A 22,913-nucleotide genomic window follows, 5' to 3' on the forward strand; every position below is an offset into this window, starting at 1 on the left:
CAATAAGTGATTAAGATGCTTGAAACAGATTATGAACCAATTGCAGTGTTGATAAAGACAAGATCTAGACTGTGACCATTTGAGTCTGAGATAGGATGGAGGACAAGATCAAGTATCAGAAGGTTTCATCTACATGGATATTGAAAATACAGAATTGCAATAGGAATAGTGTTAGAGAATAACAAGGAGCCTTCTGCTAAAAATCGTTAGGGAACAAGGGATTTCTCTTGAAGAATTTGTAGGTGGTCTGATGACAGTTTCAGGCTTTTTTTTTTTTTTCTTGAGAGAGTAGGGTGTGGCAATAGAATGGACGGGGTAATAACATAGGGTCCCAGAGGGATGTAGAAAAGAAGTCAGCCACCACTTAAGAGGGCTGAAGAGGAAGCAGTGTTCTCAGAGGAGTGTTCAGAAAAAAGCTGATTTTGCTGGTTCCTGACCGTGAATCTCATGAGGCCCGCTGGAAGGGTTAGGAAGGGGTGGTTAGATTAGGGAAAGAGCCTTACTGTGGGAGAGAGGATAAAGGCGTGATAGAATTAGTCCTTTGCTTAAAAACTTACAGGGGATTTCTTCATTTATCATCTACCTAGGACACCTTTGAGAATGGGGAGAAGGGTTTCAAAGTAAAGTACAGTTTTTTAAATTAGTAATTGGCAGATTATTCTTTTTAATAGATCTGTAACATATTACTATTCAAAAACTATTTCAAGACAATTTTTTTGTAAAAAAATTTGTGACAAAACATAAAAAATTTTTTATCAGTTAACACCTATTGTCTTTGAAAAGAGGTGTTATGTTACATCAAGAAAGTGTTGGAAAGGGAGAGATGGATTATCAGTGGTTGTCTTGCAGATTTACCTACATGTTGAGGTTAGAACTCTATTCTTGGCACTTGTTACACCACGCACAAGATCATGGCAGAAACTGAAGGGGAAAAGAAGTCTGTCAAATTCACCAATTTTGACATAACTAGTACTAATGTGTTTTAAAGTGAAAAATTAGGACAAATTTTAATGCAACTAATATATTTTAAAGCAAAAAATTAGGATAAATGCCAAATCATCTGGGTGCATAAATCAAGAACGTCCAGGGCAAACTGAGACTTAGAGTCCTCTTATTTATTTCTTATAGAACCGAATCCAAACTCCTTACTCTCGCCTTAAAGTCAGTCTACTTTTTTCCCCCTCAATTTCCTGGCTGCCTGCTCCATGTAAACTCCCCTATGCTTTACTAGCTTCTTATTTTGATTCGTGTAGTAGTGTCTGTTTGAAACTGTCCTTTTTACCAATCTCAGCATATCCAGTCCTACCTGTCCTTCTCTTATGAACCCTTCTGACTTTCCAAGTGGAAATTAATTTTTTTCTTCTGAGCATCCATAGTTTTGTTTTTATTTTTGGCTGTGCTGGGTCTTCATTGCTGTGTGGGCTTTTCTCTGGTTGTTACTAGTAGGGGCCACTCTCTAGTTGTGCACAGACTTCTCCTTGTGGAGCCCTCTTGTTGAGGAGCATGGGCCTCAGTAGTTGCAGCATATGAACTCAGTAGTTGCTGTTCTGGGTTCTGGAGCACAGGCTTAGTAGTTGTAGCGTGTGGGCTTAGTTGCTCTGCTGCATGTGGGTTCTTCCTAGATCAGGGATCAAACCTGTGTCTCCCGCATTGGCAGGTGGCTTCTTTACCACTGAGCCACCAGGGAAGCCCCCATCCATAGTTTTTTATATGGCTACTCTTTGTAATTTACCGTTTTATTTTTGTATTTTATTTATTGTTGTGTCTAGAGAAGACAAAACAAATGAATAACAGCACTCAGAAAACAAGATTTGAGAGACGACAGATAGCCACTTGAATAATCAGCTTTGGATAATTGAGCTCTTGCATTCATCCATTTATTCATTCAACATTTATCAAAGCTTCTGTCAGAGACTGCTTTGTGCTGTAGGCACAATGGTAATCAAAGTAGACCTGGCCCCTGTTGTTACAGAGAGATTACACATTTCACTTTTCATACATTATTGCAAATATCTAAAGAATTTTATGCCAAGGAGAAACTGTAGAGAACATAAACTTAACATTTTATTTTACAGAATGAGAGGTTAACAGTCCTTGTTATCGAGGTTAATATATGTAAAATAAGGAAACATGTTGGCTAATACCTTGATTTTATTAAAAAAGAGATAAAGTAGCATTCCAAAAAAATTAATAAACCTAAAACTGGGTGACTTTTTTAATGAGTGTGTTTCCTTCACAGCTGTATTGTAACTTGTGGAAGTGATGGTGATGTGAGGATTTGGGAAGACTTGGATGATGATGACCCAAAGTCCATTAATGTTGGAGAAAAAGCATATTCATGTGCTTTAAAGGTATTAAAAAAAAACTACAGCTATTGATATGAAATGACACTGCCATGTGATGTTTGGATGAAAAATGTTTTTATAGAAGTTCTGAATGCAGATGTATTTTTTATTTCTCTTATGAAATAATATTTTAAAATGTGTAATAATGCCATAATTTGCCTAAAATTTTTACAGGTAAAACCTGAGTGTTCTATAAAAAGTGATTAATGGATAGTGACAGTGAGCCAGTTAAAATATATGCAAGAAATTATACCTTATCTTTAGAGTTTTAAATGTTCCTTTTTTCCTTTGAAAATTAACAATATATTTTCAAAATTTTAGCTTACTAATTCACATAACTTGAGGAATTGTACTGGAAAAAAGGACTGTTTCATTAACTTTTTCAAGATATATACTTATGTCATATTTCTAATGTTTTATTTAAAGTAAATATGGGAATGAGATATAGGTGCCTTGGAGAATGGAGCTATGTTTTCAGAAGGACATTGCAAACTAAGTATCTGAGTTTTTATTTTTGATAAATTTTGAGTTAAGTGTATTGTATTTGGATAGAAAAAAATTTTTCTATAGAATTCATGTATTTTTCAAACCTAGACTCATTAAGGTAGATGAGATGGTCTTAAATACTTTAGATATTCTTTTTTAAATAGTCATATAGGATAGAAAATGTCTTCCCAGGAGAAAAATATAAATGACTGTTGTACAATAAATATGAGCTAAATCATAGCAAGGTTATGCTCAAAATCCTTCAAGCTAGGCTTCAGTATATGAACCGAGACCTTCCAGATGTATATAAGCTGGGTTTCAAAGAGGCAGAGGAGCCAGAGATCAAATTGCCAGCACTTGTTGGATCATGGAGAAAACAAGGGAGTTCAGAAAGACATCTGCTTCTGCTTCATTGACTATGCTAAAGCCTTTGATTGTGGATAACAGCAATCTGGAAAATTCTTAAAGAGGTGGGAATACCAGACCACCTTACCTGTCTACTCAGGAACCTGTACGCAAGTCAAGAAGCAACAGTTAGAGCCAGACATGGAACGACTGACTGGTTCAAATTAGGAAAGGAGAATGACAAGCCTGTGTATTGTCACCCTGCTTAAACTTCCATGAAGAGTATATCATGCGAAATGCTGGGCTGGATGAATCCCAAGCTGGAATCAAGATTGCTGGAAGAAATATCAGCAGCTTCAGATATGCAGATCATACAACTCTAATGGCAGAAAGTGAAGAGAAACTAAAGAGCTGCTTGATGAGCGTGATAGAGGAGATGGAAAAAACTGGCTTGAAACTAAACACTAGAAAACTTAAGATCATGGCATCTGGTCCCATCACTTCATGAGAAATGGAAGTGGAAAAAGTGAAAGCAGTGACAGATTTTCTTTTCTTGGGCTCCAAAATCACTGCAATGGTGACTGCAGCCTTGAAATTAAAAGATGCTTTTGCTTGTGGAAGGAAAACTATGATAAACCTAAAGAGCATATTCAAAAGCAGAGGCATATAGTCAAAGGTCCATAGAGTCAAAGCTATGATTTTTCCAGTAGCCATGTACTGATGTGAGAGTTGGACCATAAAGAAGACTGAACACAGAAGAACTGATGCTTCAAAATTATGGTCTGCAGAAGACTTGAGGGTCCCTTGGACTGCAAAGAGATCAAATCAGTCAATCCTAAAGGAAATCAATCCTGAATAGTCATTGGAAGAACTGATGCTGAAGCTAAAACTCCTATACTTTGGCCACCTGATGCAAAGAGTGGACTCATTGGAAGAGACCCTGATGCTGGGCAAGATTAACGACGAAAGGAGAAGGGGATGGCAGAGGATGAGATGGTTAAATAGCATCACGAAATCAGTGGACGTGAATTTGAGCAGTGCAAACTCTGGGAGATAGTGGAGGACAGAGAAGCCTGGCGTGCTGCAATCCATGGGGTCGCAAAGAATCGGACACAACTTAGGGATTGAGCATCAACATCATTCAGCCCATTAGAAGTCCCATGTTAAGTGCTAAAATGTTTGGCTTTAGGAATGGAATTTATAGTATAGGGTTAGCTGTATAGGGTTGACCTCAAAGTTCATTCTGGTTTTCCATAGTGAGACGAAACCAGTCCTGATGTGGTGAAGCCACAGAGTGCAGGCCATTTTCTACCCAGCTCATGGCTCTTGTGGGGAGAAGAATTCCCTCATGGAAATAACAGAAATCACTCAAGGCTTGTGGCAAAGAGAGTTTATTGAAAAGGAGCAGAGAAAGTTTCTGACACAGACATCAGAAGAGGATAGAGAAAACACCCCTGTCATCAGTTTGAGCAGAGCGTTATATACTTTTAATTAGTCACTAACAATAGATCAAAAGACTGCTTCAAGGTTGTAAACGCTCTATTGGAGCTTTTTTCCCGCATAACATACATCCTGAGATAACACCAGCACAGGATTAGCTAGGGGGAATGTATTCCTACAACATGTCCTTGGGCGAGATATATTGTCACTGTGTAAGTCTTGAGGGAAAAACAGGTTCTCAGACATGATATGCGGTTACCATTATAATTAATAACGTGGAGTTAAAAAAAAGAAGAAAAAAAATACTCATGAGCAAAATGTATTGTTTGTGGAGTCTGCATGACTAGATGGTTTAAGGCAGAAGAATATATAAAGAATGTTGGTCTCCTCCTCCTCCTTGAGGGTCCTTGGACTCCCTATCAACCTGCCTAAGCTTTAGCAGTCTCAATAACAACATAAATAAAAGCCTGAATGAACTTTTTGGCCAATCCAATACTTCAATGAAAAGTTGTTTCCAAATAGCCATGCAAAGTTGGCAATTTTACAATGTATTTCGTTTAAAGCATAATTGGTTATAAGGAAAATGTAATTAGGTGCTTTAATTGAGAACAAAGCAGGAAAAAAGTATCACCCTCCAAAATAGTAAAAGTGGGATGTATCAGTGTATCTGTGAGTAGTTAACTATTGTTAATACTTGCGTAGTATTTTACATTGTCTTTTTTTTTCTGGGAAAATCAAAGCTCAAAGGAAGGTCAAATGGCTAGTAAGGAACACAGTGGGCCCAAGTCATCCTTTACTGGGATTAGTTCCTCCCTAATGTGCCTAGGAAAAGAATAGTCTTGACCTGATCCAGAACACAGCTCTGATCCTTTGCATGGTTCCTTTTTTTTCTTTCATTTTTACTAGTTGACATTATATACTGGTAGTGAGTTGATTTCCTAGTAGATTTGTTTGAAAATGACTTCAAAGCAAGGCCTTTATTCCAGGCTTGCAAGGGAGTTAGTGTAGTTATGTATTTTAACATTTTCACATGAATAGAGGGCTAGTTAAACTTGTGTTCAACAGCTTCCAAGATTCTTTACTGGAGATAACTGAGGATGCTTAGTATTCTACTAAGAAATCTTTCTGCAAAGTAAAGAATAACCAGGTTGCAGAATTTCTGTCCATGCACGTAAATAAATAGTTGGTGTTTTAACAGTTTGGCCAAAGAACACTTAGCACCACCAGTGTTGTGTTGAGTTGGTTATAGTTTTTTGTTAATTCTCTTATTGTTTTCACATTTAAATTATTGTTAGCTTATCTTCAACATTATCAGTTTAGTTTTTTATGGGTTTTTAATTATGTACAGTAGTTGCAAACAGGCATAAACAGTATTTTTCACCAGTATTCCAGTAATTGAACTCAGAGGTGTTTATCACAGTTCAAATTTGAAGTGTCTGTACTGTTGTTTGAACAGATGGATACATCTCCCCAAATACTGCTGTGTGGTAACTTGCCATTGTATTACCAGGTTCTTCTCCCATTAGAATGGGAGCAGTTGCTGCAGATAAGCTGAGAGGTCCTAAGTGGTGCAAATATGGCTAAGACCTATTGCTATAGAGTAACGTATGTTCATTAACAAACTTGAGTAGTTTGTGTCTTTGGCAGTTGTTATTTAATATAAATTAATAAATTGACCATATGATATTTTAAATTGTATGTGGGGTTGGTAGACTGTGTCTCGCCCATCAGGACTTAATTCTTCCTGGATAAGTAGTAAAAATTAAGGTGGTAGGGCAGATCCTTAACCTTTTATGATTCTTAGCTAAAAGCTCTGCAGAACAACAGTGTTTGCTGATCATATTCGGATCCTAAAATTTTCTTATTTATTCAAGTGTTTTTATAATGTTAAATGAACACTGCACTTCCATTACAGGGGACCTGGGTTCAATGCCTGATTAGGGAACTAAGATCCCACTACTATGTGGCATGCTTAAAAAAAATGGAGCAATGAATTCTGCATTTAGACTTTACCCTGTTCCAAAAAGACATCTGATGTTTGTTTTCTGGAAACATAGGGCAATACTGATAGTGTGTCCATTGTGCTGTTCCCTCATTGAGACTAGCTATGTTTTCTTGTCAGAGTCTCTTTTTTTGTGACATTTGGGAATCCATAAAACACTAATTATTTTTCTTGGCAGAAGTACAAGAAAAATCAGAGGCTAAAAGTTGGGCTGATGAAGGGGAATTAAATTTTCTAAAGACAGCATATAAGTTTCTCTTGCTAATAGCTATTTCAGAAAAGTTGTACATTGAGTGATTATTTTTCTTTTAACATGGATTACATTTGTAAATTTTTTGTTGTTTTTTACAGGATTTTTAACTATTGAGGGACTCCCAGTTAATTCATTTTTACCAGTGTTTCTTTTATTTTTCTTCTAGAATGGAAAATTGGTCACTGCAGTGTCTAACAATACTATTCAAGTGCACACGTTTCCTGAAGGAGTTCCGGATGGAATATTGACTCGCTTCACCACAAATGCAAACCATGTGGTCTTTAATGGGGATGGTACAAAAATTGCTGCTGGATCTAGGTAAGGCTCTTTGGTATCAGAAAATGAAATGATATTAGGACAAAATGGCCTGCTTGATTGGATTCAGGCTAGCATTTTCAGGACTCTAGTCCTTCTTTGTTGTTTTTATTTAATTATTATATTTTAGTCTTTTTTTCCAATAAAGGTTTTTGATGATAAACTTGTGCTTCTTTGTGAATTGAGATATATTGCTTTGTTGACAGCCTGCTAAGTAAGTATTGGAAAAGACTGAGTAAACATGATAGTCGGATACAAAATTTTAAAAATTATTTTAGATAGAACCTAGACTGTACAGTTAGGATTTTTGTTTCTCTTGATGCTTATTTGTTATAAGAAGAAAGTGTAATTGGTGAATTGCTGAGTTGGAGTAAAAGGCCTAGTGCTTTTTTTTTTTTTTTTAAAGATTTACTTATTTATTTTTTGGCTATGGTGTCTTTGTTGCAGAACACTGGCTTTCTCTGGTTGTGGCAAGCGGGGGCAACTATTGGGATGTGCGTACTTCTTGTTGTGGTGGTTTCTCTTGTCTCAGAGCATGGGCTCTAGGGCGAGTGGGCTTTAGTATTTTCGGCGTAGGTAGTTGCGGCTTGAGGGCTTAGTTGCTGCACAGCATTTGGGGTCTTTCCAGACCAGGGGTCAGACCAGTGTCCGTTGCATTGCAAGGCAGATTCTTAACCACTGGACCACCAGGGAGGGGCTGGCATAGTGCTTTTAAAAATGATTATTACTGTAATTAGATTAGCAAATAATAGAAGCTTAAGATTTAACTAAGGAAGCCACTTACTAAAAGTGTTTGTATTTAACACATAGGAAACCTTGAGTTACGTTTTTATAGCATCTTTATAGAGTAAAACTAAAAGGTAAGTTATTAGATATCGGTGCCAGATTTCACATGTTGCTACAAAGAAATGACGGCATTTACTCTTGTGTTTTTGAAATATTTGGGTCATAGCTTTTGAGAGCCTTTTGCATGGACATTTATTGATATACATTACTCTTTTTGTTCTTAGTGACTTTCTAGTCAAAATTGTGGATGTGATGGATTGCAGCCAACAGAAAACATTTCGAGGACATGATGCCCCTGTTTTAAGTCTTTCCTTTGACCCTAAGGACATCTTTCTGGTGATCATTTTTTTCCCCTCTTTTTGCATTTTTTGGTAAATTTATGTTTAAAGCTGTAAGAAGATTAGCATAAAATTTCATGCAATTGATAAAAGCCTGTTTATCAGTTGAACCAGTTTCCGTATAGTATTATGGCTCTAACTATAGAGAGATCTATTGTTTTATTCCTACAGGCATCAGCTAGTTGTGACGGATCTGTCAAAGTGTGGCAAATTTCAGATCAGGTAAACTCATCAATTTGAATTTAAAACTGTTTGCCTATTTGGTTATATATTGGGTGTTACATAATGTATTATTGGGCCAAATTAGTAATTCTTTTCCTTCTTAGTTCATGTCTTTTCAGTAGCATAAAATACTGGCTTTGTGATTGAATTCCACAGTAATCTATTCAAAAGTATATGCTGAAGACTAATTGATTTTGTACCCAATCACAATGAAATTGTAGATTTATATTTCATTTTTAGGTTTGGTAAGTCAGTAGGGGAAATTTGATCATTATATATTTACAAACTAATTGCCATATTTTGGTCCCTAGATGTTGGGGATTTGAAAATAAGGCATGGGCCACACTTGATTTCGAGAGTCACACAATTTATTCTAACCCAGCCTGGTAGTAGTTTTAAAAGAGGTATGAAGAAAGTGCTTTCTGGATTGGCAAAAGGAACAATTAATTCTTCCTGAGGCAATCAGAGAAGGCTTGGCATTTGTGGGGATGATGTGGCTGATGAGAAAAACATCCCCCACAGATATGCTTCAGCTCATAGCCACAGTCTCTTCCCTCATGTTTGAACTGTTTAAAAGAATTGACTTTGACAGCTTGACATTTTACAGTAGATCTCTCAAGTTTCTTTTCATAGTTACTTTAAGATTTTAATGTACTGGGGGTTTCTGTTTGTGTTTATTCAGTGAGTATATTGTTTGCTTATTCTACATAGGAAATACTCTTACTGAGTTAGTTATTTAAGACTTGTGCTCTTTATAATTCTGAAAAACTTAAAGGAACTTAGGTAAATTGAATACTGTATTATAATTAGGTTAAAGTGAATTAAGTTGCTTTTTTCTGAGCAATATATCAGTTTGAAGAAACCACTTATTAAATGTATTTAGTGCTGCTTATCTTTTTGGGAGAATTTTCATAAAGGGAAATAAATTTTTATTTTTCATTTTTATTTATTTAAAAATGATTATTTTTCAGTCAGAAGACTTGGGTTTTCCTGTTTTGTTTTTTTTTTAAATCAGACATGTCCTATTAGTTGGCCAGTGCTACAAAAATGCAGTGATGTGGTAAATGCAAAATCAATCTGCAGACTTGCTTGGCAGCCAAAAAGTGGGAAGGTGAGTGACTCTTATTTTTCAACCTTTGTTTTACTTGTATGTTTCAGTCCTTGTAGTCTTTGAGTGTAAGAATAGTTTTTTTAATTGTAACTATTTCATTTATTCTGTAAATTTTAGATCTCAAAGCCAATTAATTATTATTGAAAAGTTTAAGAAACATTTCAACTTTTGTCTTTTTTTCTATTTTTTTTCCCTTTATTTTTCTAAATGAAACTGTGGAAACAGTCTTGTTATGTCAACTTTTACTACTAGTGTTTAACATTTTGGGGGTACTTGCTGATACAGTTAGACAGTGGAAGGATATAAGACATTTGAAAGAAGAGAAGGAGAATGTTTGTATACAAGAAAATGCTTGTATCCCAAGGAAATCAACTGAGGGAAAAATATTACTGATATGAAAATTCAATCAGGTAATTTGAAGCAAAATTAATATATGAAACCAGTAACAGTCCTGTATACAAACAGCAGCCATTTAGAAAATATGGCGGGAAAAGATAAAATAACTTGGAGTAAACTCCAAAAAATGTGTAAGAGCCAAATAAAGAGAAACATGCTACCCAGAAGAGTAAAAGAAAACTTTAGAAAAAAATTTATCCCATTCTTTTTTCTAAGTTACTTATTTATTGAGGAATAGGTGATTTACAATGTTATGTTAGTGTCAGATGTACAACATAATGATTCAGAATTTTTGTAGATTGTATTCCATTTAAAGTTACATAAAATATTAGCTGCATCCCCTGTGCAAGATATCCTTTTAGCTTATTTATTTTATACAATATAGTTTGTGCTTCTTAATCTCTAGCCCCTCTTTTGCACTTTGCCTCTCTTCTCAGTGGTAACCACTAATTTGTTCTTTTTATCTGTGAGTCTTTTTCTGTTTTATTTATTCATTTTATTAAGTCATTTTATTTTTTAGATTCCAACTGTAAGTAATAACATACAGTATTTGCCTTTCTCTGACTTATTTCACTAAGCATAATACCTCCAGGTTTATCCATGTTGTTGCAAATGAAAATATTTAGAAAAGTACATTAAAAAATATATCCCATTATTTGAAATGAATTTTTGATATTATGATATCAGTTATTACCTAAATTATTTATAGTCTTGAAAACATTCAATATAAAATATCAGTAAGATGTTTAGGGGGATCAAAGAACTTATTCTAAAGCCATATGGACAACTAAAAGTTTTGAAAAAGAGAAGTGGTGAAATCTAGTTAAATCAAATATACAGTGTGCTATGGAAATTAAAAGTTTGCTGCTTACTCATGAATAGATAGGTATCTATTAAACAGAGGTAGATCAAGCATATGTGGGAATGTAGTATATTATAAAGGTGAAGAAAAGGAGATTTAATAAAGGTACAGGCAAAAGGCATAAATACCAGGAGGTGAGAACTTCTGAGAACCATCTTGGGGCCTTCCTATCACATGGTGAGTCTCATTATATAGATATTTGCTGTATTGTTTTTCAAATTCTCTGTGTATGTGAAAATTTTGAGAAAAAATTTATAAGTTCGGTAATATAAAAAAATATTTCAGTGGCAAAGGACAAATGTAAACTGAGAGCTTGAAATGATATGATAGAGTTAATTTCTTTGATAGTCAAGAGTTCTTATAAATCAGTAAGATCCCAATAAAAAAATGAACAATAAAAAAATGAACAAGGACATTAGCAGACAGTGTATAGAAAAAGATACACAAATGGCTTTTACATATGAAAATACATGCAGCCTTTCATACTAAGGACTTCCCTAGTAGCTCAGACGGTAAAGAATGTATCTGCAATGCAGGAGACCTGGGTTTAATCCCTGGGTTGGAAGATCTCCTGGAGAAGGGAATGGCAACCCACCCCAATTCTTGCCTGGAAAATTCTACAGACAGAGGAGCCTGGTGGGCTACAGTTCACGGGGTTCCAAAGAGTTGGACAGGATTGAGCAACTAACACTTGCTTTCATACTGAAAGAAATACAAATTGAAACATGATCATATGTTTTTCATTTGTCTGATGCTCAAACCTCAAAGGGTTGATATAAACTGTGTGGAAGAGGATGTGGCAGTTTTTATTGGAATGCATGACCAACAGAACTAGTTCTAGGCATATATTCTATAGATATATTTGCACATATGCACTATGTATCACATATGGCAAAAATGTCTTATCATTATTTGTAGTAGCAAAAGATTGTAAACATCCTAATTGTTGTTTAATAGAGAACTAGTTAAATTGTGGTATTTATTCCTGGGAGTGGAATACCCTGCAACTGTTAGAATGAGGCATATCTGTGTCTTCACAAGGAATAATCAATCTTTAGAAATACTAAAACATCAGGCTATCGCGCTGTAGATATAGATAGTAGTAGAATGCTACTGTTTATTGTTTCTATTTGCATATATGTACATAATGCATTCATGTATAGCCTGTGCTTAAGTTCTTTGCTTTTGGGAAGTAGAAATAGGATTAGGGATTAGAGAGACTTTTCAGTGTATACCGTTTTGTGTCATGTAAACTTTTATGAGTACATTCAGCATTAAAGTGATAGTTGAGAAATCTGGTATGTATTTTTCTTTGCTTATGAAACATTAAAATTTTAAAAACAAATCATTTTTTTGGTAAGTGTGAAAAGAATATGTCATTTTCTACTAATCTGTTTCTTTGGAAGAATATGTAGGAAGATAAGTTTCCTTTTTCTAAGATACACAAAAGTATTGTGGCTCCCTTCTCTCCTTCCAGCAAGTGAGATGAATTTTTAAAAAATTTTTTGTTTGGCCACATGTTGCAACCAAGTGTTAAACTTGAGCCCCCTGCAGTGGGAGCACACAGTCTTAACCACTGGACCACCAGGAAAGTCCAAGATGAATTTCTAGATCCAAAGTGCTTATATGCCTTAAGAAATGGTGTTAAAAATACGAGTATTATAAATGCTTTGTTTTTCAGTACAAGCAGTTGAATCACCCATTCTTTGCTTATTAGGATTTTAAGTAACCTTCTGAGTTTGGTTACTTGCCAATTAAAATATAGCTTTGCTCTTATTTGGATGAATTTTCTGCTTTTTTTCCTGTTTAAACCTAATGTAAACTTTTACTTAAATCATTTATCTTTCCTAATAGTTACTGGCGGTTCCTGTGGACAAATCTGTTAAGTTATACAGAAGAGAAACTTGGAGTAACCAGTTTGATCTTTCAGATAATTTCATCTCTCAGGTAGGTTTTGTAAGTGATACTTTCAAGAGGCTAATGGGAATATTTATTGCATACTTTGCTTTAATACAATTACAGTTAAATATTGTTGGACATGGAGAATAATTCCATCTTCCGCCCCTCAGCCTTTCTTCAGTTAGCCAATAATTGGACAGTAGATAAGTCTTTGTTAGGTCCTATTTGACCATTCTCCCTTGTGAATTTTGATAAGAAAATCTTTTAATTTGTAAGAAGTCAAACGCCTAGCATAGTATTAGAATAGGTAACTCTCACATTATTAGTAGTAAGCATTTATTGTTAAGTGAATTTCATTGAGACTTGTTTATTAGACCCTGGAATTTTAGAACAGGAAAGGTTGTTAAGTCTATGTCTCTCTCTCTCTCTCACCCCCTCACCCCTTTTTTTCTCATTCTACCCATTTTGAAGTTAGGAAATAGAGGCCCAGTAGGTCAGCAATTAGGCTGCTTAGTATAACTCATTTCACTTCCTGGTTCTTCATCTTGATGACTGCTAAGAGGATAACTTGTGTTGTCTCTCCAGGATAAAAGGATTTCTTAGACTCTGTTTTTAAAATTGTACTAGTGTAATTTTCTGATGATAAACAAACTAGTAGATGCTATTACTTTGTTAAATATTGCAGGAAAAGAACATTAAAAAATAAGTAAACTTTGTTTTGCCATTTGTATATCAGATTTAAATAAAAATTGGATATAATAAGGATTGTAAAATTTTGAATTTGGTAATAAAAGTTTTTTAGTTTCAAATTATATAAAATGGTTATTTATTAATTGTTTTTCTTTACTAGACACTGAATATAGTAACCTGGTCTCCTTGTGGACAGTATTTAGCTGCAGGGAGTATTAATGGTTTAATTATAATTTGGAATGTGGAAACCAAAAATTGCATCGAAAGGTATGATTAAGTAAATATTTTGTCTCTTTTTTGCTTATTTTTATTAGATTTTTGTTTGTTTTATTATTAAACATTTCAAATTTGTGATCATTAGATTGTTAAAATGCACACTAATAGATACGTTTATCAAAACTTTGCTAAATAAAATTTACCTGCAGAAATGGATAGCTTATGTTTTTCTTGACAAGGTTTTAAGAGCTTATGTTTTAATTTTTAGGGTGAAACATGAGAAAGGTTATGCAATTTGTGGCCTGTCATGGCATCCTACTTGTGGCCAAATAGCTTATACTGATGCAGAAGGAAATCTGGGGCTCCTGGAGAATGTTTGTGACCCCAGTGGAAAGATGTCAAACAGTAAGGTAATAAGTAATAGGGTCAAACAGTTTTTCTTCAGTCTTTCTGTGGTCATATGAATTTGGGAAACACTGCAAAGTGTTACTTTCTTTGAAAATTATAATTTATGTTGTTAGAAGTTCAGTAATGCTCTATCACAGAACTGTTTAAACTTGTTTTATCCTAATGTTTCACAAATATATTTTCCTAAGGAACTTTTTTCCCTCCATACAATGTCCATTAATATTCCATGGCTCTCCAAGAAATGCCTTTGTGAAATACTGCTTTAGTATTCTTGTGTTCTAAGAATTTTTAGTTAAATGTTTTATAGATGAAAATTAGAGTTAATAGCTGTAATTTAGTTTAACCTAAAGTTTTTCTGTCCTGAATTAGCCTCAACTCTCAGAGCTTGTTTTATGTATGCTCGAATACCTGATACCTGAAAGCCCTACTAAAACTACTGAGTTTTATTTTCTTAGATTGATTTATTGATCTTTGGCTATGCTGGGTCATTTCTGCTTTCTCTAGTTGCAGCGAGTGGGGCCTGCCCTCCGGCTGTGGTGCCTGGACTCTCGTGGTGGCGGCTTCTGCTGCAGAGCGCAGGCTCTAGGAGCACAGGCTCAGTCGTTAGGGATTTCTGGCTTAGTTGCCCCGTGGCACGTGGGATCTTCCCAGACAGGAATCGAACCCAACCCAGCCCAATTGCACCCAGTCAAACCCAATCCAATTCTTAACCACTGGACCACCAGGGAAATCCTGACAATTTTTTTAAGTGCACGATCTCATAAAGGAGATAGTTGAAATGATGATAGTAAAAAACTAAAAAATCTGGAAGTTGGAAAATAGAAGGACAAGTAGAAACTAGATTGAACTTCTCCAAAAGCTGAGTCCTAAGACTGCAATGGGGGTCAGCTGAGGTGCCATTTAGCTTGCTTGGCTTAGTCCCCAAAATTTGGAATTTGGTAGCCCTAGGTATGTAAAAGTGGAGCTGAAAACAGGAGGGTTGATTTAATAAGCAAGTAGATCCCTTCAGTCTCAGCAGCAGTGAGCACAGCTAGGTAATTGTCCTCCCTCACCCCTGTGTACATTCTGGCAGAAAGCTGATTTGTTCTCTAAGTAAGGTTACACTGGGTGCAATTGAGTGGTGTTGGGTGAAGGGGAAATACTGTACTGAAAAAGAATAAATGAAAGTGTATATACTTGAACATTCAAATTTCCAGCTCACTTTTCATACTTGGCTCCCAGAGCATTGTCAGCCAGTCTTACGCTTTTCAAGCAAGAGATTGGAAGATCTTTGGGGGAATCTGTGTAGGGAAAAAGACCAAAACAGAAGAATTTTTTCTGAAGTATAGTTGACGTACAGTATTATATAAGTTACAGGTATATAATATAGTGATTCCCAATTTTTAAAGGATGTATTCCATTTATGGTTTTTATAAAATATTGGCTATGTTCCCTGTGTTGTACAGCATATCCTTGTAGCTTATTTTTTCTTAGATAGCTTTACTGAAGTACAGTTGATACAAAGTAAACTGCACATACTTGAAATGTAAATGTTACTAGGTAAATGTTGAAGCCATAACTATAATCAAGATAGTGAACAAATCCATCTGTTTTTATGTTAAACCTGCAACACTGACTATATGTATAACATTGATAAAAACAAAAAGTAAATTGAGAAATAATTTTTAGTTCAACAAGGTCCTATTGTGTAGCACAGGAAACCTGTGATAAACCTTAATGGAAAAGAATATGAAAAAGGATACACATACGTATAACTGAATCAGCTGAAATTAACACTGTAAATCAACTGTACTCCAATAAAATTTTAAACAATTTGAAAAAAATTACAAAAATTTAGTTTGTCACCGCTTATAAAACCTTAGCCCTTCTATCTAGAGTTGTCGTCTCTCTCCTTTTTGCTTTTATTCCTCACAGTACATATTTCTGTTACAACACCTCTAGCGCTGAGTTGGCCCTCTCTGTAAGGAAAAGATTAAAATCCTCATTTTTGATAACAAAGTTAAAAGCAAATTTTTTTGCCAACTAGAGTATGTAAACATTTAGGACTATGGATAAAATAGTTACTAGTTATTTAATTATTCAGTCATATGAACTTAGAAATATTTTTCTTGTTCTCTCATTTTTTAAATGTCAACTTTCCAGAACACATTTATATGCATTTCCACCTAACAGATTTGTGATATAGTCCCTTTTAAATCCATTAATGGTGTTCTTACTAGACTTTTATTCCCAGCTATGTTTTTCCTTTGACTTAACATTGTATGGTTTTTATTCATTCTATATTAACAATTGTGATATTTACAACATAACTGCTTACTGCTCACTTTTTAAAGTGATTTCAAAAATTTTTTACAGTGACATTCAGTACTTGCAATGTATTCATATTCCTAGGAATCAATGATTAATGTTGAATTTAATTGCCACTTTTGTTTTTCTGTTGGTTCTGTTTACTGCTATAAGCATCAAAAAATTTCCAAAAATATCCCCAGAACAAGCTTTAACTGAGGTCATTTAAACATCTTACCTAAGCAGTATCTTGTTCAAAAAGAAAATAAATGAGAGAATATCTTATAGTGAGAGACTTTGTAAGGACTCATAGGTGACTTCTTTTCTGGGTAATGATTGTGAGGAATAAAATCTTGCTTTATATTTGGATGTACACATGTATTTCTTTACGTTCTGTCTTATACTTCCACCTTATCTATAGACTATAAGGCATTTAAAGTAAGGACTAGGTTTTTCATAATGTAAATAACAGTCCTCATAAATATATTTGCTAATTATTTTTACCAAGGCATTTGCTTACCCAGTAGAGTTTATAGGTACATGTTAAAAGGTTGCCTTTTGAGTAACTGTGTTTATCTAAATAGTTCACTAATACTTTCTTATTTGTATTAATTTGTTCAAGGTGTCTAGCAGAGTAGAAAAGGATTATAATGATCTTTTTGATGGAGATGATACAAGTAATGTCGGTGACTGTCTAAATGACAATGCAGTCAAAACCCACTCTTTTTCAAAAGGAATTGTAAATGATGAGGAAGATGATGATGACGTTATGCTGGCTTCAGGTCGTCCTAGACAGCGAAGTCACATCCTTGAAGATGATGAAAACTCAGTTGGTATGAGTTGACTTTGTGAATGTGATAATCCATCCTGTTGATCAATATTTTCCATTTTTTATTAAAACTCTTATTCAGAGTCAGTATTGAGTTGGTAAGTAAGGAGTACATCAAAGGCTGTATATTGTCACCCTGTTTATTTAACTTATATGCAGAGTGCATAATGAAAAATGCTGGACTGGATGAAGCACAAACTGGAATCAAGATTGCCATGAAAAATATCAATAACCTCAGATATGCAGATGACACAACCCTTATGGCAGAAAGCGAAGAAGAACTAAAGAGCTTCTTGATGAAAGTGAAAGAAGAGAGTGAAAAAGTTGGCTTAAAGCTCAACATTCAGAAAACTAAGATCATGGCATCTGGTCCCATCATTCCATGGCAAATAGATGGGGAAACAATGGAAACAGTGAGAGACTTTTTTTGGGAGGGCTCCAAAATCACTGCAGATGGTGACTGCAGCCATGAAATTAAAAGATGCTTGCTCCTTGGAAGAAAGGTTATGAACAACCTAGACAGCATATTAAAAAGCAGAGATATTACTTTGCCAGCAAAGGTCTGTCTAGTCAAAGCTATGGTTTTTCCAGTAGTCATGTATGGAAGCAAGAGTTGGACTATAAAGAAAGCTGAGTGCCAAAGAATTGATGCTTTTGAACTATAGTGTTGGTGAAGACTCTTGAGAGTCCCTTGGACTGCAGGGAGATCCAACCAGTCCATCCTAAAGGAAATTAGTCCTGAATATTCATTGGAAGGACTGATGCTGAAGCTGAAACTCCAATACCTTGGCCACTTGATGCAAAGAACTGACTTATTTGAAAAGACCCTGATGCTGGAAAAGATTGAAGGCAGGAGGAGAAGGGGACGACAGAGGATGAGATGGTTGGATGGCATCACCGACGCAATGGACATGAGTTTGAATAAATTCTGGGAGTTGGTGATGGACAGGGAGGGGTCCTGGCATGCTGCGGTACATGGGGTCACAGAGTCGGATACGACTGAGCAACTGAACTGAACTGATGATTGAGTTGGTAAAATGTTGTTATACTATTTTTTTGTTGTTGTTGTTATACTATTAAATCCATATGTTGAAAAAGATTTCATCCTAAAAAAAAAAGGATCTAAAGCTTCTGCTTTAGCAATCTAGAAAAAGAGGAAATTAAATCCTAAGCAAGCAGAAGGAAGGAAATAATAAAGAGCAGGCTACAACATGGATAAACCTTGAAAACATTATACTAAGTGAAAGAAGCCAGTCACAAAGCTATAAATGACATCATTCCATTCGTGTAAAGTGTTCAGAACAGAGAAATCTGTGGAGACAGAAAGTGGTTGCATAAGGATGAATAGAGAAATAGGATAGCTGAGAGGTACAGGGTTTCATTTTGAGGTGATGAAAACATTTTAAAATTTGCTGATGGTTGCACATTTCTGTGAATATACCAAAAACCATGAAATTACACACTTTAAATGGATCAATTATACAGTATGTCAGTTATATCTCAATAAAGCTGTTAAATTTTTTTTTAAAGAGTAGAAGTCAATGAAGTTGACAACCAACAGATATTTGTTGTTGTTCAGGCACTAAGTTGTGCCCAACTCTTTGTGACCTCATGGACTGCAGCATGCCAGGCTTGCTTGCCCTTCACTATCTCTTGGAGTTTGCTCAAACTCGAACATTGAGTCGATGATGCCATCTAACCATCTCATCCTCTGTTGCCCTCTTCTCCTGCCCTCAATCTTTCCCAGCATCATGATCTTTTCCAATGAGTTGGCTGTTCACATCAGGTGGCCAAGGTATTGGAGCTTCAGCTTCAGCAATAGTCCTTCCAATAAATAGTCAGTGTTGACTTCCTTGCTCTCCAAGGGACTGTCATGAAGTCTTCTCTAGCACCAAAAATTTGGAAGCATCAGTTCTTCGGCACTTAGCTTTCTTTATAGTCCACCTCACACATCTTTACGTGACTACTGGAAAAACCATAGCTTTGACTATACGCACCTTTGTCAGCAAAGTAATGTCTCTGCTTTTTAATATGCTGTCTAGGTTTGTTATAGCTTTTCTTCCAAGAAGCGAGCCTCTTTTCATTTTGTGGCTGTAGTCACTGTCCGCAGTGATTTTAGGGCCCAAGAAAATAAAATCTACCACTGTTCCTCCACTTTTTGCCCTTCTAGTAGCCATGAAGTAATGGGACCAGATGCCATGATCTTAAGTTTTTTGAATGTTGAGTTTTAAGCCAATTTTTTCATTCTCTTCAGGAGGCTCTTTAGTTCCACTTCACTTGCTGCCTTAAGGGTGATGTCATCTGTATATCTGATATTATTGATATTTCTCCCAGCCATCTTGATTCCAGCTTGTGCTTCTTCCAGTCCAGCGTTTCGCATGATATACTCTGCATATAAGTTAAATAAGCAGAGTAACAAAATACAGCCTTGACATACTCCTTTCCCAATTTGGAACCAGTCCATTGTTCTGTGTCTGGTTCTAACTGTTGCTTCTTGACCCACATGTATGTTTCTCAGGAGAGAGTTAAGGTGGTCTGGTATTCCCATCTCTTAAGAATTTTCCACAGTTAGTTGTGATCCTCACAGTCAAAGGCTTTAGCATACTCAATGAAGCAGACGTAGATTTTTTGGAATTCTCTTGCTTTTTGTATGATCCAGCTGATGTTGGCAATTTGATCTCTGGTTCCTTTGACTTTTCTAAATCCAGTTTGCACATCTGCAGGTTCTCAGTTCACGTACTGTTCAAGTCTAGCTTGAAGGATTTTGAGCTTTACTTTGCTAGCATTAAACCAAAAGCTAATTTTTTGAAAAGGTCAATAAAACTGATAAATCTCTATCCTGATTGATCAAGAAAGAAAGACTCAAATGAGTGATAGAAGTAATGAAGGGGTATCATCATCATGTATCCCATAGACCTTCACTACCCAATATGATGGCCATTAGCCCCTTGTGGCTATCAAGCACTGAAAATGTGACTAGTTCAAATTGAGATATGTTATGATTATTAAATGTGACAAGATTTTGAAGACAGTACAAAAAAGAGAATGTGAAATATCTGGCCATTTTTTACATTGAGTACTTGTTGAAATTATATTTTAAGTACAGTATGTTATCAAAATTAATTACCTGTATCTTTTTACTATTTAAAATATGGCTGCTAGAAAATCTTAAATTACATTTGTAGCTCACGTTATATTTCTCTAAGATAGCACTGCTATTAATAACAAATGTTTAGTAACTGAATATTATGAACAACTTATAAATTCAACATCTTAGATGAAATGGACAGATTCTTTTTTTTTTGTACCTGTTTTTGGCTATGCTGAGTCTTGTTGCTGAGAGGGCTTTTCTTTAGTTGTGGTGAGTGGGGGCTATTCTCTAGTTGCAGTCAGGGCTTCTCATTGTAGTGGCTTCTCTTGTTGCGGAGCATGGGCTATAGGGCATGCGGGCTTCGGTAGTTGAGGCCTGTGGGCTCAGTAGCTGCAGTTCCTGGGCTCTAGAGCACAGGCTCAATGGTTGTGGTGCATAGGCTTAGTTGCCCTGCAGCATGTGGGATCTTGCCAGATCAGGGATTGAACCTGTTTCTCCTGCATCAGCAAGCAAATTCTTTACCACTGGTCCACCAGGGAAGCCAGAAATGGACACTTCTTTGACAGGCACAAACTACCAAGCTAACTCAAGAAATAGGTGACCTGAATAGTTTGGTATCTGTTTAAGATATTGAGATTATAATTAAGAACCTTTAAATAAATGAGTATTACAACTTATATGCTAAAATGAACACATTTGAACATCACCAAGTAAAATGCCAATGTTCATGGTAAATTGTGCTACATTTAAAGCATGTAGGATTTATAGTATAGCACTCCTCAGATGTTTGGTCTCAGGAACTCATTACATTCTTAAACTTTTTGAGGATCCCAAAGAAAATCATTTGCCGAGTTACGTTTACTGTTATTTGCTGTGTTAGAAATTAAAACTGAGAAATTTTTAAAATATTCACTTTAACAACAAACTCATTATATGTAAACATAAATAATACTTTTTATGAAAATAAAACAACTAGTTAGAAAAGTGGTGTTACTTTACCCTTTTGCAAATCTTATCATAGAAGACAGCTGAATTCCCTCACATGCCTCAAGACTCAGTCTACTGCCATACATTAGTTTTGTTTGAAGTATGTGAAGAAAATTTAGCCTCACACAATATATTATTTGAAAAGGGAGAAGTATTTTTAATAGTCTGTTGAAATAGCTACAGAGATTCCTCTTTGATGCTTTACCAAAACGCAGCAATTGATAGTTTCTTAAAGATTACTTGCAATGTGGAATCGGAAAACTTTCTGGTGAACTTTTCAGCTCTCTTATTATGTTAAAATCTATTGGTCTAACTTGAGCTCTGAATGGATCTTTTAACCATGTTTGATCCTGTCACAATGCATTGGTAGTTTGGAAAATGCTGGTTTATTGAGCTTTGCAGACCTTCTTATTACTGGCACGTTATCCAGAATATTTGTTAGTATCATCACCAATCTCATCAGAAGTTTTTAAATATTACAGAGCAGTCAAGTTCATGGTGGCAAATACAGGTTTTTCATTATTCTGATTTTCACTTGAAAGCTCAAAGTTTATCGTTAACAACAAATTCTGTCAGTTATTTTTCTTAATGACCAGCTCACTTCATTTTTAAGAAGACGTTTACCACATTCCTGAGTTGGTATAACTAGTTTATCTGGCATTCTTTCAGGTAAAAATGCTGTTACATGAAAAAATTGGTTCAGCTTACAGCTCAACAAATGCTTTTTTTTTTTTTTTAAGACAGTCATCCCAATTCTGTATACACATTTCCAATTTTAACACAGAGAACATTTTTTAAAAGTCTATGCAAAACTCAAAATTTAATAAAATTAATATTTTTACTATTTTTACTGCAATTGGTTAACAGTAATACAGATCAGTGTACTAACTGCTAATACAGATCGGTGCCACCAACTTATTTCATGCTAAGGTACCAACAGTTTAACCCTCTGAAGTTTGAACTGTTACCACAGATATTAACACAGTGAAAGAGGCAAATAGCATGTTAGTATTATTAAATATGGTTGGACAAGGTTAGTAGATTTCATAATACTTTTCCAAGATAGCTGGTATTTATGATTCTCTAATTATAATCCTTTGTTTTCTAGATGTTACAATGCTAAAAATTGGTTCTAGTCTTTTCAAAGAAGAGGAAGATGATCAGGGAGGCGGCATGCACAGTCTACCAGTTGTAACATCCCAGAGGCCATTTTATGATGGTCCTATGCCAACTCCCCAGCAAAAGCCATTCCAGTCAGGTTCTACACCCTTGCATCTCACTCACAGATTCATGGTAAGCCGCAGGTCTACATGTAACTTTAAAGTAGTTTTATCTCACTTTAACATTTTATCTCATTATGGTTAATTTTGTTTGGTCAAAAATATTTTTTAAAAACCTTCATTAATTGACCTGGAGTACTTTGGTTGCTTATAATTTTGTGGTTGGTTTATTTATGGTTAACAAACAGTTTTACTCTTATTTCAACCTAATTTTTGAAAATTGAGTTAAAATTCTGCTTCACAAAATGACATATAATGAACATAAGTAAATGTGACTGTATATCTTGCAGTATCTCTTGACTATGCTTCCAACTTTTACTTCTCAT

General features: G+C 35.2%; 1 protein-coding gene across 1 annotated transcript in view; it reads left to right on the plus strand.

Annotated features, from left to right (window-relative positions):
• The window catches only part of WDHD1 (WD repeat and HMG-box DNA binding protein 1), a 52,773-nt gene that overhangs the window by 5,783 nt on the left and 24,077 nt on the right, over window positions 1–22,913 (plus strand). The window contains exons 3-12 of the mRNA XM_043919495.1: window positions 2,240–2,351; window positions 7,038–7,189; window positions 8,197–8,308; window positions 8,482–8,532; window positions 9,548–9,643; window positions 12,756–12,848; window positions 13,651–13,757; window positions 13,975–14,116; window positions 17,023–17,233; window positions 22,416–22,600. Coding sequence (XP_043775430.1) covers window positions 2,240–2,351; window positions 7,038–7,189; window positions 8,197–8,308; window positions 8,482–8,532; window positions 9,548–9,643; window positions 12,756–12,848; window positions 13,651–13,757; window positions 13,975–14,116; window positions 17,023–17,233; window positions 22,416–22,600 — 1,261 coding nt within the window. The remainder of the gene's footprint in view (window positions 1–2,239; window positions 2,352–7,037; window positions 7,190–8,196; window positions 8,309–8,481; window positions 8,533–9,547; window positions 9,644–12,755; window positions 12,849–13,650; window positions 13,758–13,974; window positions 14,117–17,022; window positions 17,234–22,415; window positions 22,601–22,913) is intronic.

The sequence above is a fragment of the Cervus elaphus genome, chromosome 12 (assembly GCF_910594005.1).
Source record: "Cervus elaphus chromosome 12, mCerEla1.1, whole genome shotgun sequence".
In the NCBI taxonomy this organism is placed as follows: Eukaryota; Metazoa; Chordata; class Mammalia; order Artiodactyla; family Cervidae; genus Cervus; species Cervus elaphus.